This window comes from Cotesia glomerata, linkage group LG6, assembly GCF_020080835.1.
Source record: "Cotesia glomerata isolate CgM1 linkage group LG6, MPM_Cglom_v2.3, whole genome shotgun sequence".
Taxonomy (NCBI): domain Eukaryota; kingdom Metazoa; phylum Arthropoda; class Insecta; order Hymenoptera; family Braconidae; genus Cotesia; species Cotesia glomerata.
This window is the reverse complement of record NC_058163.1, coordinates 27,454,094-27,477,414: the sequence shown is the minus strand read 5'-3', so window position 1 is coordinate 27,477,414 and position 23,321 is coordinate 27,454,094. Positions and strand designations below refer to the sequence as shown.

Here is a 23,321-nt window from a genome sequence, read left to right as displayed (position 1 = left end):
AAAATAATAAAAATAAATAAAAATCCGAGAGTTTCGCTCGAACGGGTGAGTGATGGACAATCTCGGCCGACACGTTAATACCCATCAAGCCCATCACCTCGCGGATAACCACCTTTCCACCTTCTTCTCAAGCACACGCACGGGCATCCGTCGTTATCTCTCGCTCGGAGAACTTTCGATACAAAATATAGGAATATACTAAATATACGAATATATCCTTCTCATCAAACTTGTTCTAAATCCTGTACGGAGCCAGCGGCCAACGATCAACGTCCATGAACAGCGATTCCCGCCGAGACGTGTTAATCAAAATGTTAGACAACCCACTTACACATCCCCGAGACGTTAAGACGTTTCCATTTAGGAAGCCCCGTAGTTTTCGTCAACGCTTTCGCGGCATATCACGTGTCTAACATTTTTTATATTTTTTAAACGCCCATCAATCCCTTCTTCGTCTGCATCTGCCCTTTATATGCTTATCCTTATCTTTATCCTTATCCTTATATTCACGATTACTTTTTTTTATAAAAATAAAAATTAAGATTAATTTTTAATAGTGAGTAATTTAATAAATATTTATTTGGAATTTAATTATTTTAGGGACGAGTGAGGAGAAAAATGCAATTATTTAAATTTATAAAGAGAAAGATTAAACTTGCTGGAAATTATTTAGGAGAATGTGGGTGTGAAATTGCCCGCAATTGGAGTTGCGGTGTCCAACTTTCAGAAAATAATATAAACGGCGAGGGTTAAATATAATCGGCATGCTCGCTATGTTGTAAAGAGAGAGAGAGAGAGAAAGCGCTTGCGCGTAATACAAAAATGATGATTGTCATTGTCGTTAAGCCCCGTTGGTTTATATTTGGAGCTATTCGAGCAGCAGTAGCAGCACCACCACCAGGAGAGTGTGCGAATCAGTGTGTGTATGTCGAATTGAATAGATGGTACAGAGCGATGCAAACAATAGTAATCATGACACGGTGGACTGAACCCGGCATTGACAATGCAATTGACGTTATATCGATTCCATTCAAATAACACCGTATAATTGTAATACAACAATCCGAAAACTTCCACCAACAACTCGATGAAAACTACACCAACATCAACAACAACACCGTCAATAACAACAGATTTATCTCCCTTTTCCTATCGTTCATCCATTTTCTGACTTTAATATATTCACATTTTTTTATCATTCACATCCTAAACGTTTAGTTAAATAAATATCCGTGAAATGATTTTTATAGATAGCTAAATCAGGCTAAGTGATAAAAAAATTGATTATAATCGAGATGATGGAACAATGCATCATAAGACATGTCTTATCTTGTATTATAATATTAGGAGAGATACATTGTAAGTAGGATAGTATGTAGTATGTAGTATGTAGCATGTAATACCTAGTGTGTGGATGTTAATATAATAACAAGCGTGTTAGAGAGACCAAGTGAGAGGATTAGACGGTGTACGGAGTAGAGTAACGTGTGAGAACAGGTGGTGCCTATTATAGAGACCAAGAGATTTGTAGTTTCATTAGGCAACGGGTGCTGTTTATGGGGGCCAACCGTGCGTGTCTACAACCACTTACATTGATACTTATGTACATTCATATAATACATATACATATAAATTTTGTATGAAGGAGCGAGAAGGAACGAGGAAGAAACTGTTATCAAGTTGAATTACTTTAGAAATTTGAATCCATTATATGACTTGAACGGCAGTTGCTAAAATTTACTCGGCAATTCAAGCTAACAATAACTTGAAATGAAACTTTTTCAGAATAAAAATAATTATTATGTAAATAAGATTTGGTGGATGGAAAGGATTGGAGTAGTGTGTTAGCGGATAAAGGGATGCGATTGAGGTTTTAGTTCTCAGGAATTAAGAGTGATTGCATTGAAGCTGTACGGGTATAATCCGTTTTATAGAGCTTTTGCGTAACAAAACTAACTTATAACATAAAACAGAACAGACACGGCTTCGTATTGTTTACAGTTTCGTGCAATAATCTGCTTAGAGATTAGAGGTTATTATTTTTAATGCACGTCTTGATAGGATAATAATTTTTCACTTATTTTTATATTTATTTGATGTATAAAAAATGTTTGAAAGAATAAATAAATAAATAAATAAATAAATAAATAAATAAATAAAATATGAAGAGGTATATCAAAAAATGTGTATCCAACATATTGTATTATATGGTAGTAACAGAAGCGGAAAAAGCCAGTCGGATAATACGGATGTCGGATGAAAGACACATCATACACACCAAAAGTTAAGTTAAGTTAAGATGATGAATCTTGGGTGGAAGCACTTATGACATACGACTAAGTCTCATCCTCATCCTCATCCTCATCCCGGTATTCGTGAAACGACGGCGTACTATCCCGAGTGCTGGGGATGATGGAGATATTGAGGAAAGACCCGGTTAGAAGAGAGATCGAAACTAAATCCCGGTGCCCCGCTTGGCTTTGTTTTCCGCATGAGCGCCATCACTCCTGCCCGGATTACTCGGGGTGATCAGCTATGAAATTAACCGGCGCTCTCTCGTATCCTCCCTCTCACTCTGTCTCCCTTCGGCTAACAGCTTACCGAGAAAGAGCAAACTAACCTAAACCTAAAAATAGTTAAGGAGCAAACCGGGAGAGGCACATGCCCGTACTTCTTATCCCCTTGTGAATGTGATCGTTTGCTCCTTGCTCTCCGAGGCGTTGCATTGTAGATGATAAAGAGGATCTTCTATTGAGAATCACAATAATCTACTTTTGCACACCTACTACACCTTTAAACCTATTATAATATATACTTAAACATTTTACGTCTCTCTAATATAATTGTAATAATTATATTTATAAGTCGGTGTGCATTAGAATAAAATGTATTGAGATGAGACATACATATATAAGCTTATAAAAATGTATATTCTGCACGTGCGATGAGTTTGTGGTTAAAGTTACGTCATTTTATATGACAAATCCTCGTGGCATCTCCCAAAGCACGTACTTCACCGACCGACTGAATTATAAAATGTATTGTGTGTTATAAGGAATAGATATCCAGTGAATCGAGATATATATATATATTTTTACGGTTAACCAGCAACTGGATGTTTAATGTGTACACGAGGAGAATATCGTCAGACGATGATAAAGGACTAATGTGGTAACATTATGTGCCCAAGTGAATTCATATTTTTATTTTCAATATCATCTGCTTTTTACTCTGATACTTTCAATGGTTTGACGCTTTGATGAGATGAAAAATCAATATTTGGGGCTTTAAGAGTTGATTCAACTTTAATAGATACTTTGTGGTCTTGGTTCACTTTAATACTAACTATTTTAAGAACTGAGAAAAGTTGTATGAAGATAATCCCAAGGATTACGATTCGATTTCTCGCTAATATTTTTTTTTTTTTTTTTTTATTTAATTAAAATTCTACTTTTTAGATTTGTTGAGTTTTCATGCGAATAAAATAGTTGGAAAAATATATTATTATTATTATATATGAGAAAAATGAAGATTGATCTTCCCACGATTACAATGAAAATCGTAATCAAACAAACCGAGAGAATAAAATAAGAGAAAGTGAATATAAATGTTTATTTGCTGATTATTATTGATAATAATTGTATTCTCTTTCTATCTACCGAACACAAGTCACTCGAATTCGAATCGAGATTTGGGTGACCCTACACAGTACACAATATAATAATGTTTACCGAAGAATATATGGGGAATGAATAAGAGCTCTTTCTATATATATATATATATATATATATATATATATATATATATATATATATATATATATATATATATATATATGTATGTATGTCTGAGCTAATCCACATCCGTATCGCTGTAATGCAAGGGGAAAATTCATATATATAAATAAATTCGTCTCACTGTCCATTTTCCATTCAATAAATCAACTCCAAGTAGCCTACTGTGAATATAATAATAGTATTTTACTCTGTGGATTCTGTAGAGTCTCAATGTGAGGATATGTCGGTGTCCATTTTCCTCAATAGAGGATGCACTACACTTGTGTCACTCTGTATGAACCATGAATGTCGGAATAAATAAAAAAAACCGGGAAGCTTTTGATTAATATTTGGGATAAAAGTGATAAAAGTGACCGGTCACTTGGTATGTTAAATTTAAAAACTGGCAATGAATACAGACCTACTCGACGACAGCAATAAAGAGTTTTAACAAACGACCTTTTTGCGTATTGCTCGGTACCTACACCGTTATACACCAGTGGACTTTTTTTCTCGGGCTTTACTACCACTATTCCGGGTATTGCACCTTTTTTTTATTCACCAGAGTATTGTGCCACAGAACTATGACGGGAAGGCTACTCTACGGCGGTAAATGCACCGGCAACTATATGTATGTGTTAAAACTAAAATAAAAAAACTAAAAAATAGTTTAAATGACATGGCCAGCAAATTTCTGCAGCGAGCATACAAACGCCTACAAGTTGACTAACACGGGTTCTGCTTATGATCTCGGGGTGAATTATTGTTATTCGCGCAATGTTAAATTAAAAGTCGAGTAAATAATAAAATAGTAAAAGAACCCTTTTTTTTTATTTATTTTTTTTTTTTTTTTTTTTTTTTTTGAGCTATCGCTAATAATGAGTCGGGCAGAGTCACCGTGTAGAGGGATCATATATGTTATATGTATACATTGTATTACTGTTAGCTGAGTGGTTGGGTGAATAGAATGATTGTATTTTGACAATGTTGGAAGTAATAATCTCGACACGTGCTGTTTTAAATTCGGGCAATGAAAAACCCTCGTCATCCTCGGGATAGTGTTGAGCAATGGCAATTGGTGTTATCAGTAATCCACCAGCCACCAAGACACGTGTCGTGTAATGCAACTCTAAGACAGGCCCCCTTTTTAACCCGGTTTGCCCTTCTACACGCCCGATAGCACCGATAGAACCGATGTGTTATTCTTACCCAAACAATTCCTGACGTTTTAATTTAGCTTGTAATCCACCGGTCCGTTTTGCCTCTCTTCAATTGCGGCGGCATTGCTTCACAATCGGATCGATTTTTGGATCGAACTTTTTAAAAATTCAATAAAACCTAAAGCTCAAAGAGTTGACTTTAGATGGGAATGAATAAAATAATCAATAGCAGATAATATATTATTGAATGTTTGAATCCTGTGGGAGCATTATACGTGTTTGTTAATGTTTGTAAGTACGTCGACACCCACCTACTTATGCAAATCATTTAATTTAACCCCAGGATCATGATCTTATCTGAAAAGCTATTCGTATTCATTGCTTTGAGGGTCGTAGAGCTGCCAGATGAAGAGCCTAAAAGAATAAAAAGGAAAAGGAAAAGGAAAAGGAAAAGAAAAAAAAACCCAACTGGCATACCAACGAGAATTGAATCTTATAAATAAAGTACCGCTTCTGTATAATTGTATGGATCTATTTAAAATAATAATGAATAAAATGTCGATGAGTATTTTTGTAAACATAGCTAACCTGGAAGCTCATGACGTTTCGATTACACGGATTTTGTCAGCAACAAATACACAAATTTTATAGCTCGGCATCATATAGTTGAGTGAAAACGATTCTCGTCATTCACCGGGCAAACAAATTGGAGAAGCAAATTGCCTGTTAACTGTGTCCATTTTCTCGTTACCCGTTGCATCGATCACATTGCAAAGCCCGACATTCCATTCCTATTACATACATATTCACGCACATATAATCGTATACATATGTGTATCTATAAACACAGGTCACGGTGCTTTTAACATACGCGAGCAGTGCGTACAGAGTAGTAAAGAGTAGTATAGTAGTATGGGTGATGCATCTGCATTTGCGAACAGGATTCTATATACCTAGAAATATACGATTGTTAATCCAGTAATCGAGTATGTTTCAATTGGCTCGATGATTATTCTGGTGATGTGAAATTAACTCGATAATAAACGAAGTTATCAACCATTTTGTTTGTCATTGTCGTTGTCATTCATTTAAATTGTCTATCAAACCTTTTGACAAATTTAACGCGATAAATCCATTTATCATCCATTTATATTCTGATTCAATCTGACGATTGAAAAAATACACAATTATAAACATAATTACTATATCCTGATTTAAAAATAAATAAATGTTGTAAAAAAAATATTTACTATATCCCGAGTATCAATCGGCATTATTACTATTTACTTAGAAATAAAGAAGAAAAAAGAAAGCAAATCGATATGTTTGAAGAGAAAAACAAAGAGGAGACAAATGTATGAAGGGATGAAAGATGAGGATGTTTATGGTTGACAGTCTCTTGGTTGGCAACATGACGGACTAGCTCTGGGTCTTCGTCAGTTCGTCAGCTCGTCAGCTCGTCAGCTCGTCAGCTCGTCAGTCCTTCTTTTGAGGGGCTGCTGTAGTACTATACCGCGTGGGAAAAGCTAACATACAAACAAAATAAAATAGAGATAGATAAAGTGTCGTTGGTGTTGGGGGTTGGAGGATTACTTGTCCACGCGTGACGGTTTGCTAAAGTATATATCAAGAAGAAGAAGAAGAAGAAGGGAAGGGGAAACAGTAGCTCTCTTAATCCGGGATTGACTCGTGTCACTTATTAATATTTTATGCAAACATGCTTCCAGTAGTGCGCACTTTGCCAGATAACGGCACTATAAATCCGATTATCACCCAAATATAAGAGCTTTGCTACGTGGTCCAACTTTACTCTCTCCCTCCTCCAATAATTTTATATGCCATGTCATTTTTTTTTCTTACACATAATAATACATAACACCAACAGCCGAAACTTTTTATAGATGGATTTTTATGGAAGAGAATAAGATAAAATCATCCCCGAATAAGATTTAATGAAAATAATAGAGAGCTTTTCTCCTCTCCGAGGATGAGTAGATAGTATACATATACAGTGTATATATACTTTTGTGAGTACTCAGTGCAAATGAATTTTGTCTTAAGATCCAATCCGGTGTCGCGGTTTGCTGATTAGATTGTAAACGAAAACCCGGCGGTTCCTTTCCTGTTCTGTATCTTAATACCTTCTGAATAAGAAGACGAGAGGAACGTTAAGCAAGACGATGGGCGATCCCCGACTTAACTACTCTCATTTCAGGCAAGCCCCCTTGTAACCCATCACTGGGGCTTTTTTTAAAACTCACTTTAAATTGCTAATTCTGTAATCACTATCCCAAGATCCGTTACATTTACTTGATTGGAATATTACTATTTAGATTTTAAAATAAAAATATAATTGATTAAATTTTTTTGAGAGCCTGCTGAGGGGATGTTAAATATTTTGTCGGTAACAAAATGTAATAATTGATGCGTAAAATAATTTAAGTAGCGCTACAAGTACAGTATTGTGTTGAGGTTGTTGTCGACAAACATGAATAAAAGAAAAATAATAGAATTGAGAGATGTCGAGATTGTTGTGTTGAATAAAGGTGACTGACTGTATGACTGTAGGACTATAAAGGCGCTACTTCTGTTGAAAACAGAGGTGGGAGGGAGGATTTTGGATTTAGATTATTCCAATAGAAATAAGGACAGGAGCATTACGATCGTAGAGCAAAATGTATCCAGAGTAAAAGTGGCCCCGAGGAGTTAAGAGAACCACAAAAAAATATGTCAATCACACCAAAGTGCCGGTTTATACTTTTGGCACAAGGGAGGCATGCATTTGTTACCCAGTCTTTTATATTTCATCTCTCTCTCTCTCTCTCTCTTTTTCATCATATTCATTTTATTCGTCTCTGCAGCAGTCTACGTAGTCGAAAGTCTACTTTAACAGAATACGTGTCAAACGGATGTCGTGTACGTCTACTCTTGGTGACTTGGGATTACTCGGATCGGTGAAACCGCAAATCAAATTCGTCATCTGCTGTCCCGTCATTTGCCTTCTTTCCAATCTTTATTCTCATTTGTATGAATAAGAGAACATAACATACTATCAATGTGAATGTATCAATTGTGTTGGTTCTGTAAATGGGTTTATTCAATTTTCTCTGTATTAATTCATTGCTACTGTTAATACTGAGTGATAAATATGTATGACGAATCGGCGAATCTATTACCAAACTTGTTTAATAAATAAAATACATATATATATATAAGTGGTTTTCTTTTATCGAATGTTACCAGTCGACGTCTAAAGTTGAATGTCCAATATAGTAGTTAATATTATTTATATTATATTATATAGAGAGTGTGTATGAGAAATTTCAGTGATGAGGAACATTGATTAAGCTTTTGTTTGACGTATGAGGAAAGAAAAGGATAATACAATTGTTTTTTTCCCACTTTATTCTCTAATTTTTTAAATCAATAAATTATTATTTTTGTAATCGCCAAAAAAAAACTCAATAAATTTTAGGTATAAATAAAACAAATTATTTGTCTTATTTATTCAACCTTTTCAAATAAAAAATAATAAAGGGTTATTTTTAAAATTTCTAGGTAAAAATTACAAAACAAAAGTTTATAAAAATGAAATAATAATCCGGAGACTACTTTTGTCTGTATAATTGAAGGTAGCTCCAATTAAAACGCAAAAAAGCGCTCGCAAAATAAATTAAATAAATAAACGAACAAAAGTATTAAAAAAAAAAAAAAAAGATATTGCTGCACTTAACGCATGGTATTCATCAGGGCGTAATTTATGCTTGACAAAGCAATCTCGGTTATAATTAAGCCTCGCGAAAAAAAAATCCAACAATAACAATAACAATACGTATGCATATGATATAAAAGAGTGAAAAGCTGCGACGGCGCGGTTTGTTTCATTGTAAACATCAATATGAGCGGTACTGCGCACACCAATCACTGCTAACTTCTCCGATCTCCGAGCACACATTTAAAAAATTAAAAAAAAATACATATATATATATATATATATATATATATATATATATATATATATATATATATATCCAGCATATGATTATAAAAAGGTTTTTCACGGCAAAACAGTTCTCTTTTATCTATTAAATAATTATTTTCTCTTCAGAAGAAAACTCAATAGAAACAAAAGCCTTTTTATAATCTAATTATTATCGTTTTAATTAAACTCTTTCAGATATAATAACGATTACCGTATCACTCTATATTACCGGTATTATATGATATTATATTATAAAAAGGCATTTATTATTCGCCAACGCAGCTATTAGGCAGATGTATGTTTGCACCTGTTCCCGAACTTGAACTCAAACCCGATTCCTACTCGATTTTTGTTTAAATTTAATTTTTTATAATAATTCACGGGTATTTATGGTAATAACAAATATTTTATCGAATAATAAATAGACTGTTATTCTCGGTTAGACCCTTAAAAATAATCATAATGAGGGGAAGATGATAAAACAAAAAGTATGTATATATATATAATATTCAAATTGATAACCAAAATTTTTACACCTTTAGGCACTGGGCAGCAAGCTGCAGTTTGCCGGTTACGCTATTACGCGGTATCCTTTAATATATAAAATTATTATTAGTTATTATTATCTCGATAATAATTAAGGAAAATACCTCTGCGGTTTGATTACTTAGAGTTTTATTACTTTTGGGTTTTCGGGTTTTGGGTGTTTGGTGTTGGGGCAAAAGGGAATAGAGAGTACCATAGCCGTGGATAATAAAGCTTGTAGTCATTATGGTGAACAAGTGCGTTGAAATGGACGTCAAAAAACCGGTTACCTTTTTAAGGACTTTATCGTGGATCGTGGGCCCAATTATCGGTTATTTTCCTCTTTTTACTCTTTTTGGTTTGTTTATTCTCAGCTGGCAAGAGCCAAGAGGGCATTTAGCCCAAATTGCATCCGATATCGCATCAAGTGCTCCAACAGATGCGTTAACTAATTTGTTTATTATAATTTTCGGTGAGATTCAACCTGGTTATGAATTATCTTACACTTTTTGTTAATTAAATCGTTACTTTTTTTACCTCAACCCACAAATTTTAAATAGTGTCTTAACTTTGGCTCTTGTTCTCTCTTGTACTTGATATAGCGATTAAATATTCCGCATCTTAATTGATTATAAAACCTATTAAATTTTTTTTATGTATTTCGATAATGATTGTATATAAAAAAACTTGAGAACAACATTTTAAAAAAATTTAAGAGAGACAATAACTTAAAAAAAGTTAGGATCAACATGGATATGTTTAGTAGGGTAAACTAGAGTACCTGAGGGAGTCTATCCTTGCTTTAGTTTTGGTGTAGTACACATCGTACAGTAAATAGTATGTAGTATTGGTAGATGGTAGTATAGGATCTACTCTCGAGACTGGAGACTGGAGACTCGAGACTGGAGATAGAGAAGCGAACATACGCGAGCAAACAGAGTACACCCATAAAGGTTGTATTGCTCCATACTCTGTGGATGGAAGCGTGGGTGTAAGTTGTAAGTATATATATATATATATATATATATATATATATATATATATATATATATATATATATATATATATATGTATATATAAGTGTGCCGAGCCTGGCGTCAGTATCAGTATCACATACACAAACGTGTGTAATATAACTAGCAGCAGAAAGAGCAGTCAGAGAGACGCAGGAGCAGGAGCAGGAGCAGGAGCAGAAACACTGTACAGTATAAATAGTTATAGGGTAAGCGTATAGAAGCGTGAGCGTCTCATAATGCACGTAGTCCCGGATCGGAGAAAGAGATGATCGAGATGAGATCGCGTGAGACCGATCGAGACGGAGATAAATGTAAAGAGGCAATACCCGCGAGCAGGCAAGAGGGATGTATGCATCTACCAAGCCTAATGCGCATTTCGTGTCAACGGGGACACGCAAACGCCTACTCGCCTCCGCAACACATTTACAGCTTGCTCCTTTACTCTCGTGTATACACGCTCCCGGAAAAAAGAAATTGCCGCGATTTCTCACTCGTCGCTTTTATAAAGCCCCATCCTTTTTTTTTTTTTTTTCCTTTTTATTTTTTATTTTTTTCTATTTCTATATCAACTATAATACCTTACACTGCATCTACATCGGTAAAACGGCGAATACAACAAGAAACTGTCAGCTAGACTTGATGCTCGTCATCGTGACATATGTTTCTGGGAATAAAATACATTAAACATGACGTTTCTACGTACATTTTATTTTCATTTCATATTTCGACGGTTTTAGAAATCTAAGAAATAATATAAAACTAAAAAGGCGAATTTGAGAAGGGGAATTGTCATTTTTTTTTTTTCTTTGCTTTTTTTTTTCGTGGGCAAACAGGCACGTGGACAAGGACTTCCGATATGTTGAAAATTTTTAATGATGTACATGGTCCGAAAAAGGCTGTACTTGTTTTGTTAACAATAAGGTACTCGAGTAGTCTCAAGATAATGGGCACGTGCTTCAGATAAGACGCAAGAGCTCTTGCTGATCATTCCTCGTTTATCCTAATAGAGGTAATTAATTGTTTCGCTCCTTCTTCGTGGAAAGATTTATTTTATTTACTATACTTATAGTCATAAAAAAATTTATAAACTTTTTTATCAATCGAGTTTTTGAATTCTTGTTAATAAATTTTTTTACGGATTTTTTTCATTCTTTCTTTTAGTGAAAAATCATTAAAATAAATTTTTTATAATAAATTAAAGTTTTAGTATTAATAAAAGTGTCTTATGACATGTTAAAATCTCTGAAATTACAAATAAACTCAGTTTTAACTGTAAAAAAGAAAAAGTGAATTTTATAAAAGCTTGAGACAAAGTTTTAAGGTGTCTTGATAGTTTGAACAAGTTGAAAATGTAGTTTATGAAGACCTTAAAAAGTAAAATTCGGATAGTCTGTAATCTGTAGTCTGTAGTCTGTAGTCTCAAGTCCGTAAGAGAGTTAAAGAATTACAAGAAAACTAAAGCTTGGCATAAAAGCCAGAACTAGATGTCTACGAGTCCATAAACCGAGTAGGGGTAGGTGGGACGTGGAAAAAAGCCAATACATACCGAGAAAACCCATACAAGTGGTACACGAGGACATGCGACGAACGGTGATACGACAACCGTGTGTCCGACGTATCTCCTCCGGGAACGATCAATGATAGGCCGAGGGGACGAGTCACGTGACCTTGCCTTGCCGCGGGAGTTCGCGCAATGCATCACAACCGCCTCCAGCTCCCCTGGCGTCCCTCCTCACCAGCGAATACTTAAACTACTTACTTTAACCCCCAAGTAACATCCCAGGTACACCATTTGCCGACCGATAACTTGATTTTCATGCCTCCTTACAACCCTCGCGTCCGACCACTCAAGGCACAGGTTAACGATCTAAGCCCTCCTGCCTCACTTCCTCATTTCCTCACTTCTTCTCCTTCTTCTTACTAGAGAGTTCTCATCCCCTAAACCAGGATAATTTATCGCAGGGAGTTATTGGTGTCCGTTATATAACCAATAGTTACTAGTTATAGACCAAAAATATAAAATAAAATAGTGGTTGGAAATTTAAAGGGCGTGGAGGAAGATTTGATAGGAAGGATGTGGCGGTATACATTCAATTTATACTTCACCCTGTGATTTCCGGTCGGCAAAAGTCAACCGTCGCTCCCTTTAGCTGATATATTTTTCTTTCTGTATTATTTCTGTCGGTGCGGTTAACCCAGACTGGGACAATATTCCACTTAGAAAAGTTCCTGTTCTGTTGCGTCTTACGCTCGTTTCCGGATTAAAACGTGAATTATTGGGGAAAACTACTCCGGATAAACCCACCAGAGAGATATTGCACCCGCTGATTAATGGATTATAAATAAATTTTTGAAAGGGCCCTGCTAGCAATTGATTTTCTCCGTATACCGTATTCTTTATTTAATACACACTCTGGCAGATTTGTTGAGACTTGAGCAGAGTACTTTGGGGGAGTATTTTCGAGAGTAATGTTATGAAGAAGGATTCACCGGCCCGGAAAATGTAAGGATCAAGAGCAAGATGTTTCAGCAAAAAAGTTCCCAAGAACATGGCTATGCTTTCTAGTTATTTCGTGACTTAACATTTGTTGGAAAATGTCTAACATTCTCCTTTTGTTTCGACAAATTCCATCATTTTGTTTCATTTTAATTATTTGAAATTTTTTCAATTCAGTAATAATTTACATTTCTCAAAACGTTGTCGATTCGTTTTTGAAAAAAAATATTAAAAAGTTTTAAAAGCTGGTTTTTTGAGGGAATCAGAGACTGTTGTAGGACAAGTTTGACATCAGCGATATCTCGTGGCGTAACTAGAGAGTATCATACAGAGCGAGAGTTGATAATGTAGAGGTTACTCTTATCTGAAGAACGACTGTGGGTAACAGCCCGGTGGTAATTAAATGCAGTACCCTCTTAAGCAACGAATTATTAGAAAAATATTCCCTGATGATAGCCACCTTACCTATAACTTACTGTCAATCTACGTCCGCAATTTGAAGCAAACTTGACGGAAAGAGTTTACAAAGCGAGCAATTACCTATTAGTTACCTATAACTTACTCTGAAAATAGACGTCAAAACTTTCTGTACAAGTATTTCTGTCAAATTGTTGTAACGGGTGTTTTTTTTACCGCTCATTGGCCCCTTAATTAATTTAATAAAGAACAATCCAATAAACAAAATGATTTTAAATTAACAAGGGCGCCACCAGGATTTTTAAACACGGTTCCTGGAACCGGAAACCAGAGCTGAGCTTATAATCTACAGGGAGAGAGAGTGGAGGAAGGTGATCTGGAATGAATAAACTTTTATTTAACAATATCCGGACTTTTATTAATAACAAATCAACTTTAACAAATTTTCTGACAATTCAGCTCACTTATAAACTAACAACATATTACCTAAGAGGTCTAGAACATTCCTCGGGTATAAAATCCCCAAGAAGAATGTTCAAACTGCTAACGAACCAAATTAATTAAATAAATAATTATTATTAGGCAAAATATTATAAACAATTGAATTATCAAAAATTTGATTAATAATGAGAAGTAGTAAAATTGATGAGCCGGGTATACGACCCTCTTGGCTCATCAAAAATGTGAAAGTCTCAATACCTGGTTATATTTGTGCTGAGGAAACTCTTTGTTCAAAACTGGTTTCCTTCTCGGACTTTTTGGCTGCTGATGTTGTTGAACTGAGCACTGCACTACTTCTAACTCACCGCAGCTACGCGATCAGCCAAGAAACCTCAGACTTACCCCAACTTAACGATAATGGGTCCCGAAGACCGAGACGCGCCAGTGCTGCGTCGAATAATTATCATGCGTGATCAGTTTTACCGATACAGGGTAAATTACCCTGTTACATTGTAGTAAAGTTGAAAGGAAATTTAACTACAAGTTTGATTGTTAACTTGTATTCAAGTTGCGGCCGTATATTTCCGTTAATTTGCTTACAACTGTTGTTGAGTGAAGAATTACCGCCAACTTGATGTATAAATTAACCGTAACTGCTGGAAGTCAACACTTACTGAGAAAGCGCTGGCTATCAGGGTTGTCTCTTTAAAGGTCAATCATTGATCGACTGTTTGAATATTTGTAATCTTTACTACCTACAACTTGTATACTGTAATACCAATAAATTAAACACCCTATTAGCACAAGCGAAACGAAGTTCACGTAAACCTGCGGCCGGAATTTGACGTAAAGTTTACGCTAACAGTAGAGCAACAGTTATACTTATAACAGTTGACGTGAAGTTAACGTTAACTTTCTGCAACTTTGCGTTAACTTTGAGCGAACCTTTCGGAAAATTCCGGCAATAGATTTACGCTAACTTGATGTGGTAAGTTAAACTTGGTTGGTCTGAAACTGTGGCTATCAGGGCACTTACTGAGAAAGCGCTGGCTATCAGGGTTGTCTCTTTAAAGGTCAATCATTGATCGACTGTTTGAATATTTGTAATCTTTACTACCTACAACTTGTATACTGTAATACCAATAAATTAAACAGATTTTGTATAATAACATTGACGTTTTTTTTTTTTTTTTCATTTTGATAGAAGTTGATTATTTTTTTATCGATTTCGCGGTTTTTTAAGGGTTCCGCGTGATAGATTTCCGAGCGCGAAAACTAGTATGAATTACAAAAGTTATTTAGTAATTTATTGAAGGAAATAATCGAATTTATTTATCACTAATAAGCAAGAACCAGTTATCAGTAAATAATAAAATTTACTCACGTAGTCATTGATTTTAAAAATATTTTATTTGGAATATCAATGGATAATTTCTTTTTATTTATTATAGTTATTGAATTATTATATTATTAATATAACAATAATTGCATGAGGGTTATTCAGTTGAAAATATAACATAATATTAATCACTATAAAAAATCGAAATGTTGTGAATAATTTAACCACCCCGTACTCGCCAGGTGTTTTTCAAAAGTTGACTATTTTGCATGAGTTTCACTCGTGCGGTCAAGCACGACCAATTTGCGATCGCAAGTATTTTTTAGATCAATTACAAAATACTGCGCATTCATTCGTATAATTTTTAAAATGCAAAATTAAGTTTTGATAATAATAATTAGGGATTAAAAATTGGAAAATTAAAAAAAGAAACGTCAAGGTTATTATTCAACATATTTTACAATTATAATTGTTCAATTATTATTGATGTTATATAGTTTTATAAAAATTTTAATTATACATAAATAAAATTATTATTCTTTGAGAAATGAGTTATTCTTCCTTTCTTATTATCCTTTTCTTATGCATTTATTAATTTTTTGATTAAATTAGCTTTGTCAGACGAAAAACTTTTGGTAAGTAGAAGATAAATAAATAGTATATCCTTAAAATAGTCAGAAATTTGAATAATCATTCTTAAATCTACTTACAATCTAATTACGAGCTAATTAAAACTAAAGGAAAAGGAATTAGATAAAGAATAAGACTGAATTTTATTCTTTAGGGCGAAATAATTCGCTTTATTTAAAAAAATCAAAGAAAAATACGATACTTTACGCGTTTACATACAATTAATATTATTGATAGTCAACGACATTGATTGTACAAGCCTCCGTTTGACTGCTTGTCATTAATTGATTCTAGTAGTATAAACTAGATTAGGTCAGACAGTGAAAATTTGAACATAACCCGGGTGTATTTTGAGTCAAGTAGTAGAACTTAATTATAGTAAGACGAGATGTTCATGCATAATTTTTTTCTGAACGAATTTCTTATCGAATATTTAGATATTTATTTATTCTTTCATTGACTCTTGACTATTTTTTTATGTTAATTCTTATTATATATTACACGGAAAAAAGTAAACTGTAATATTCACTCGGATTCCGGTTAATTTTTATAGTTTCAAACAGTAAAGCGGACATCGGGGTGGCAAAAATATAAATATTACAGAACTTAATGTAGAAAGTATAAAAGCCACAATTTATAATTTAATATCCAAAATAAGTGATTAGTAGCTGTCACTGTAGTAAATAACGACTCTTTTATATTAAAAAATTACAGTTACAAACAGTAAAAATTACCATTTCAATATATAGTCCATATTATGAGGAGAAGGGGAACTCAGATAAAAGACAAGGGGGTCTCACTCTGGGAGAATTTAACATTTGAAACAGTAAAAATTATACTTTTAAAATATACATTTTACCAGTCTAAGCAAGTCAATAATTACAATTTGATTTTTAGCGTTGCGTTTAAAATTTACCATTTTACTTTGTGAATATTGACGTTGCTTGTATTAGAAATTTACTAACTTTATTTTATTAGTTGTTATTATTATTGTATTAGTATTTTATTAGTTTATACTTTTTACATATCATAAGATCATTTTTTAGGTACGAAATGATAAATATCAAAGTCTGTTTCTTAATTATTTCTAATTCTTAATTATTATACTTAAACATTTTAGACATTTACATAGCGAATATTACTGTTTGAAATAGTATTTTCTTCTATATAAAGAGTAAATTGTAACGTTTAAATTGTAAATATTATAAAGTGAATAGTAAAATCACGATTTTACTGTTTAAAATGGTAATTTTTAGCAGTTGATTATTACTTATTATAAATCGACTGTTATTTATTACAGTTTACTTTTATCCGTGTATCTAATAACTGATTTTTGAATGACTCGACCAATTAATTGAGAATTTAAAATTTAATCAAGCCTTGAAAAATAAAGTTTTCTAATAAATTACGATTAAATGACTCGACTTTCTTTAATATTATATTCTATTTATAATTATAAATAGAATACTTTTTGAATAATTATAATTATAATTATTTAAAAAGTATAAAGTAAAAAAAAAGTCGAGTCTTTTAATAGCAGTATTCTAAAACAACTTTTTCTTTTGTTTCTTGAAACATTGCATCGATAAAATTTAAAAACTTTTAATCAATCGTTCGATTATTAAAAAAAATAGTTATTAGATAATATGCAAGAATTAAAATAGATTATACAATAATATCGCGTCTAACTATAATTATAATATACTATTTGCTTAAAAAAAAAAAAACACCCCGGTTATGCTAAAAAATTCACCGTATGACCAAATGTAGCTTATACTACTTGATTAAAAAAAAGACACCCGGGTCATTTTTAAAAATTGACTGTCTGACTAAATTTAATTTGTACTACTTGACTTAAAATAACACCCGAATTACGCTCAAAGATTTACGGTCTGATTAAATTGAGTTTATACAGTTATGTTCTCAGTTGCGTACTTTTTTTTTCTCAATAAAGCGAATTGTTTCATCCTATGAAAAAAAATTCTATCTTTTTATTTATTTATCCCTCTCCTCTTAGTTTTAATTAGATTATAATTAGCTTATAAGTAGATTCAAGACTGAAGGCTGTCATTTTCCAAAGGTTTTCACGGTGAAACAATGTAATTATAAGTTAATTATTCGGTATAACGTAAAATAATTAAGTAATTTTCAAGCTCAACTTTTTTTTTTTAATTTTTTAAACTTTAAGACATTCTAATAGAATAAATTTTTTAATCATTATTTTCTTCTTTTAAGCTTGTAGAAAAGTATTTTCACTGGTTAGTTTCAATTAAGACAGCTGAAAATAAATTTACTATCTTCAAATACATTTTGATTCATTCAGAAAGTTTAAAATTATTTTGTATTAGTTTCAAATAAAATTTTAAATAAAAAAGTTTAGACATATTCCTTTAAATTAACCATAATGTCGCGAATAAAATCAACTACAGCAAACAAAGTCAATATTTTCCTTTTTAAACTACGATATCTCTTTACAATACCATCAATAAAACTTTCTGGCTCTACCTAACCGACCGACTCTCTTATATTTATATCAACCATTATATACTTGTTACTCTCAGCCGTATTACCGTTCATCACGTTACTTTCGCTTAACCGAATCTCAGTAACATACCGATTTACCATCATTATTTTGATATCAACAATTGTAGACTTTTTTCTTTTAAATAAATGCTTTTCCTATTTATAATTGAATTGTTTGCTTTGAATCGAGTCATAGTGAAATTTTTCTCTTCTCAATTTTAATTTACACCACCCAGATTAGATACCTTCAAAAATATTCCGGTTATTTAAGCGCATGAGCTGTAATCGTTAGTCTTCGCGCATCTTACTCGCGCATAACGCTTGTCACGGTCATGTAAATCAGTATCCACTTAACAACACACACCGACGTTTCAATAACATTGATAACAAGTCTCTTATCAATAAAAGACCGTTCTCAACCAAGTCTGGTTAATATAACCGAAGAATAAAACTTTGTAATTATCGTAAGTACCTATTTACGAGTTATTGGCACAATATTTTCCGGCAGCCCTTTAATCAATAATTGAACCGACAATTTTTTTGGTACTTGTCATAAAATTAATCAATTTTGCCGCGGTTTCTTGAATAAATTAAAAAATATTCCTGTATAATTTGAAATAACTACGCGTTTGTGCACTGAGAATCTTTATCTCAGTTTTTATTGTCAGTTATTTTAAGAAAAATGTTTTATTATCAACGATTCATTGTTCTATTTATCCATTGTTATTTTTATTGAATTTTTTATTATTAAATAAATAGATGAACAAGTGCGAAGACATGGAGGCCGTGGAAATTCTTAAGCCGGATGATATATTGAGCAACAGACTCGACAAATTGACCAAGCATTTCGTGTCACGGTTTAACAACAAACCGCAGTTTTTCACAAGAGTACCTGGCCGGTAAGTTACATTATTTATCATAATGTAATAATTATTAAACAAAATAAAATAATAATTTACAGTGTTAATTTAATTGGAGACCATGTCGACTACTGCGGATTCCCAGTATGCCCGATGGCAATTGAGCAAGACGTACTTTTGGCGGTTGGCAAGGCGGACTCGGGGCTCCATTTGACCAATCTCGAGACTGAAAAATACTCCGACTATGATTGTGACTCCCTGATTAATTGCGGGTAATTTGAAACGATAATTATCAAATAATAGTAAAAATTAAAATAAAAATGCGAGCTTTTTTAGGGAAGTTTTAACGAAGTCAAAGGAGCCTCATTGGTATAAATATTTCATATGTGGAGTCGTCGGAGCTTTGGAGGAGATTACGGAGGACAAATGTCAGGGTATTAACGTCGCTGTCTGGGGAAACATTCCACCGGCGTCGGGTTTATCGAGCTCCAGTGCAGTTGTATCATCTGCAGTGCTCGCTATGACTCATGCGTTTGGAGTGAGTATACTTTGTGTAATAAATTACTTAATTTTCAAGATTTATTAAGCTTATTTAACGTAAATTAGTCAAATGTTTAAATTATTGATGTTTTATCGTATTTAAAGAGCTTAATGATTTATTTTTTATTGGAAATCGTTTTAGTTTTACTTCAGAAAGGTTTAAATAATATTTCAGAATTTTAGAGTCGAAATTTGAAATCAAAATTCAAAATTATTAACTTATACTTAATAATTAAATAAATAAATTGAATAAAGTATGAAATAAATGACAAAAAGAATTTTAATTAATTAAAAATATTTTTTATTCATCATTGATGCAAGCAACTAATTTAAAAAAATGATTTTTTATAACAGTATACAATGTCAAAAAAAGATCTAGCGTTGTTAAGTGCCCGAGCGGAAAGACACATCGGTACTGAAGGCGGTGCGATGGACCAAGCGATAGCGTTCCTCGCAAAACCAGGTTTCACATCTATAATACATTTTACGTATCCTCCATAAAATAATGATCAAACGATAATAATAAAATTCTTCAGGTGCTGCTAAGCTGATCGAGTTCAACCCGCTGAGAACGACAGATGTGAAGCTGCCGGTTGACGCGGTCTTCGTAATCGCAAACAGCCTGGCGGAGTGCAACAAAGCCGCGACGTCTGAGTTCAACACTCGCGTCCGCGAATGCAAGTCAGCTGCGCAAATAATCGCGAAAGAAAAGCTCGAAAAGTGGGATGCAGTGAAGACGATCGGCGAACTCCAGAAAGAGCTCGGGACTTCGCTGCCCGAGACCTTGGAGATTGCTAAAAAAGTCCTCCTGGAGTACCCGACTTTGTACAAGCGCATCAAGCATGTCCTCAGCGGTGAGTTTTATTCTATAAATTACCACAGTCGGCTTTTAAAGATAAATTTTCACCAGTTATTATCATCAGAGTTATTAGCTATCGTAACGGTACTCGTTTACTAAATTAACGGTTAAAGTATCTTCTCTTCTGATCTCTCGATATTTAACTCCCGAGGTCGTCACTTAATGGTAATTTATTTTGTTTATTCCAGAGGCTGAGAGAGTTCTCGAATTTAAAAGTATCTGTCAGAGTTCTGACGACGACCAGCTGACCCGCTTGGGAAAGTTAATGAATGAAAGTCACGAGAGCCTCCGCGATCTCTATCAATGCAGCCATAAGTCCGTGGATCTGCTGGTGGAGATGGCTCTAGAGTGCGGAGCCTTGGGAGCAAGAATTACTGGCGCCGGGTAATTTTTTCTGACGTCATTTTTATTTCATATATAAAATAAGAAAATTTTTTATTTTTCTTGATTTCCTGCAGATGGGGAGGCTGCGTTGTCGCCTTGACGACCAAAGATAAAGTAGAGTCCTTTGTGAACGACCTGAAGCAACGACAGAGAACTTTCAACGGCGGAGTCAGAGCTAACTCCGTAGAAAACGCGATTTTTATTACCGAACCTCGCGCCGGAGCTGCTATTTATGAAACTCGTTTATAAATTTATTAATTATCAAATTTATATATTTTTATTATACTTCTAAAAGTAAATTATATGCTCAATTATTAAGTTTCATATTTTTTAGACTTTGGGTATTTAATAAATCTAATATATTAAACATGATACCAATTTTGACGATATTGATTTATATAAGACACCAATTGTTGGTTAATTTGTTTGTAAGGGAACAAATAAATATTTATTATACTTAAAATTTTTTTTTTTTTTTTTTTAATTAATTAATTCAAAAAATGATTCCTTGAAAGTCTCTTCTTGCTAAAAAAAAGTTACTTAAAACAATAAAGGAAAGGAAAAATAAAAAATAAAAGTGGATACCATTGAATTTTATTGTCCGCCAAGGGTTGTCGATATTTAAATCCATAAACAGCTTATTTCACTTAAATATACATATATAGGATCCATATATTAGTAGACAATATGTATATATAGATATATATACATATAAATCAGAACCACATACTCGCAATCCTCGAATTGGATTCTGCTCAGCAGTTTTCCAACACATCCACACAATAATTACTCATCATCATTACATTTCTTATTATAATTAATAATAATAATAATAATAATAATAATAATAATAATAATAATAATACATAATTATTACATCACATAATACAGTTCAATACAATAGAATACAATAGATAATATTTATTAGAATAAAAGTCGTTATCGATAAATATATATATATACAACTTTTATATAATATAATAATATTTGTAATGGTGAAAAGATCGATAATAATTAAAAAACTAAAAACTAAAGGATCAGTTAATCCCTTTTGCCTTTTCTTTTCTATTTGAGAGTTAACAGCAAACATGGACTCTGATTGGTAGCAAAATCGATTAGCTGACGCCGACAGTAGAGGGCGTGAGAGTGTCTTCCTCTTACTCACTCTATCGTTCTCTTATTCCCCTTATTCTCGGAATATTTAATCTAAGGGAGGATTGGGGCGACGAATTTCCCGAATGAGAATGAGGGTTTCCCTTTGGTACCGCCTACACGAGCCAGCTTTATCGCAAGCTCTTCCACCACTACCGTCGACGCGACAGCAATCCTCCCCCGTGTAATCTTCGGTAGCAAGCTTTGCCATAGCAACCAGAACAATTCGCCAACCCACTGCAAGCTAATTTTGCCCTCTCTTTCCCTCTCTCTCTCTCGACTTATATACATTGTACACCATAGAGGGGGTAAGACAGACTTATAATATTGTACTCACATTGATTTTACCGGCTGATACAACCACCGTAAGCTCCCTTAATTGGAATATGGAGTACCCAATGTGCCTTACACACTAACCCTCTTACTCTTACTGCTAATTATTTTTTCATTTTTAGTTTTAGTTTTAGTTAAATCTGAATTTACGGTTTTTCTTTTTGTTACACAATTTTCAATCGTCTATCTATTTATCGGACGTACATTTATATAGTAATAGTTTTTTAAAATTGTGATATTTGTGTACAAATTTCGGATCAGTAGGCTTTTATTTGATATTTTATTTTTTAAATTTACAAATTATTAACAGGTGGTAATTATTATCTAAATTAATAAACTAAAAATTTAACAATTTTTTAATTGCAAATTAAGCTCTGGAAGATTTTATAAAATTTTTAAAATAAATAATTTATAAATCTTGTAATTAATTTAAGGAGCTTTAATAAATATTTAAATTGAAATAAAAATTTTAAAAAGAACAAATAAATAAATAAATAAACGGTCAACTTAAACAAAACAACCTTTAATACAAACCTTTTAATAATATCAACATTTTTCCATCACACATTATATTATTAACATTAACATTAACATTAGCATAAATACAACTATAGACTAGATGAGGCTATATATATATATAACCTAATTGTAAATAATAACTAGACATTACACATTACAGATGTAAAGGCCCTATCTACATAACGGTTTGCATCCCCAGAGACTTTTCACGGTCTTTTTATTTTTATTCTTTTAGTCCCAAGCGACCGATTTAGTTCCACTGGCAGTTACACACCTCTTATATTATTAAATCCTAATGATTTTATTTATTATTTAATATTATATCATTGTCGTTACAATTACAAACGATACGTTTTAACCATTAATAT

General features: G+C 33.0%; 1 protein-coding gene across 1 annotated transcript; it reads left to right on the top strand.

The window, feature by feature from the left end:
* Positions 1-18,628: 18,628 nt before the first annotated feature.
* Positions 18,629-21,263, top strand: LOC123266711 (N-acetylgalactosamine kinase). The gene is made up of 8 exons (XM_044731090.1): positions 18,629-18,770; positions 19,066-19,205; positions 19,268-19,438; positions 19,503-19,704; positions 20,061-20,169; positions 20,243-20,560; positions 20,754-20,949; positions 21,024-21,263. The coding sequence occupies exons 2-8, from the start codon at positions 19,066-19,068 to the stop codon at positions 21,196-21,198; spliced, it is 1,311 nt and encodes a 436-aa protein (XP_044587025.1). The 5' UTR covers positions 18,629-18,770; the 3' UTR covers positions 21,199-21,263.
* The last annotated feature ends 2,058 nt before the right edge of the window (positions 21,264-23,321 follow it).

Bases quoted from the DNA above. Each gene is read 5' to 3' on its own strand.
- LOC123266711 (XM_044731090.1), top strand. From the start codon at position 19,066: ATGAACAAGTGCGAAGACATGGAGGCCGTGGAAATTCTTAAGCCGGAT. The intron at 20,561-20,753 runs GTGAGTTTTATT...TGTTTATTCCAG, and splicing joins CATCAAGCATGTCCTCAGCG to AGGCTGAGAGAGTTCTCGAA. The intron at 20,950-21,023 runs GTAATTTTTTCT...GATTTCCTGCAG, and splicing joins GCAAGAATTACTGGCGCCGG to ATGGGGAGGCTGCGTTGTCG.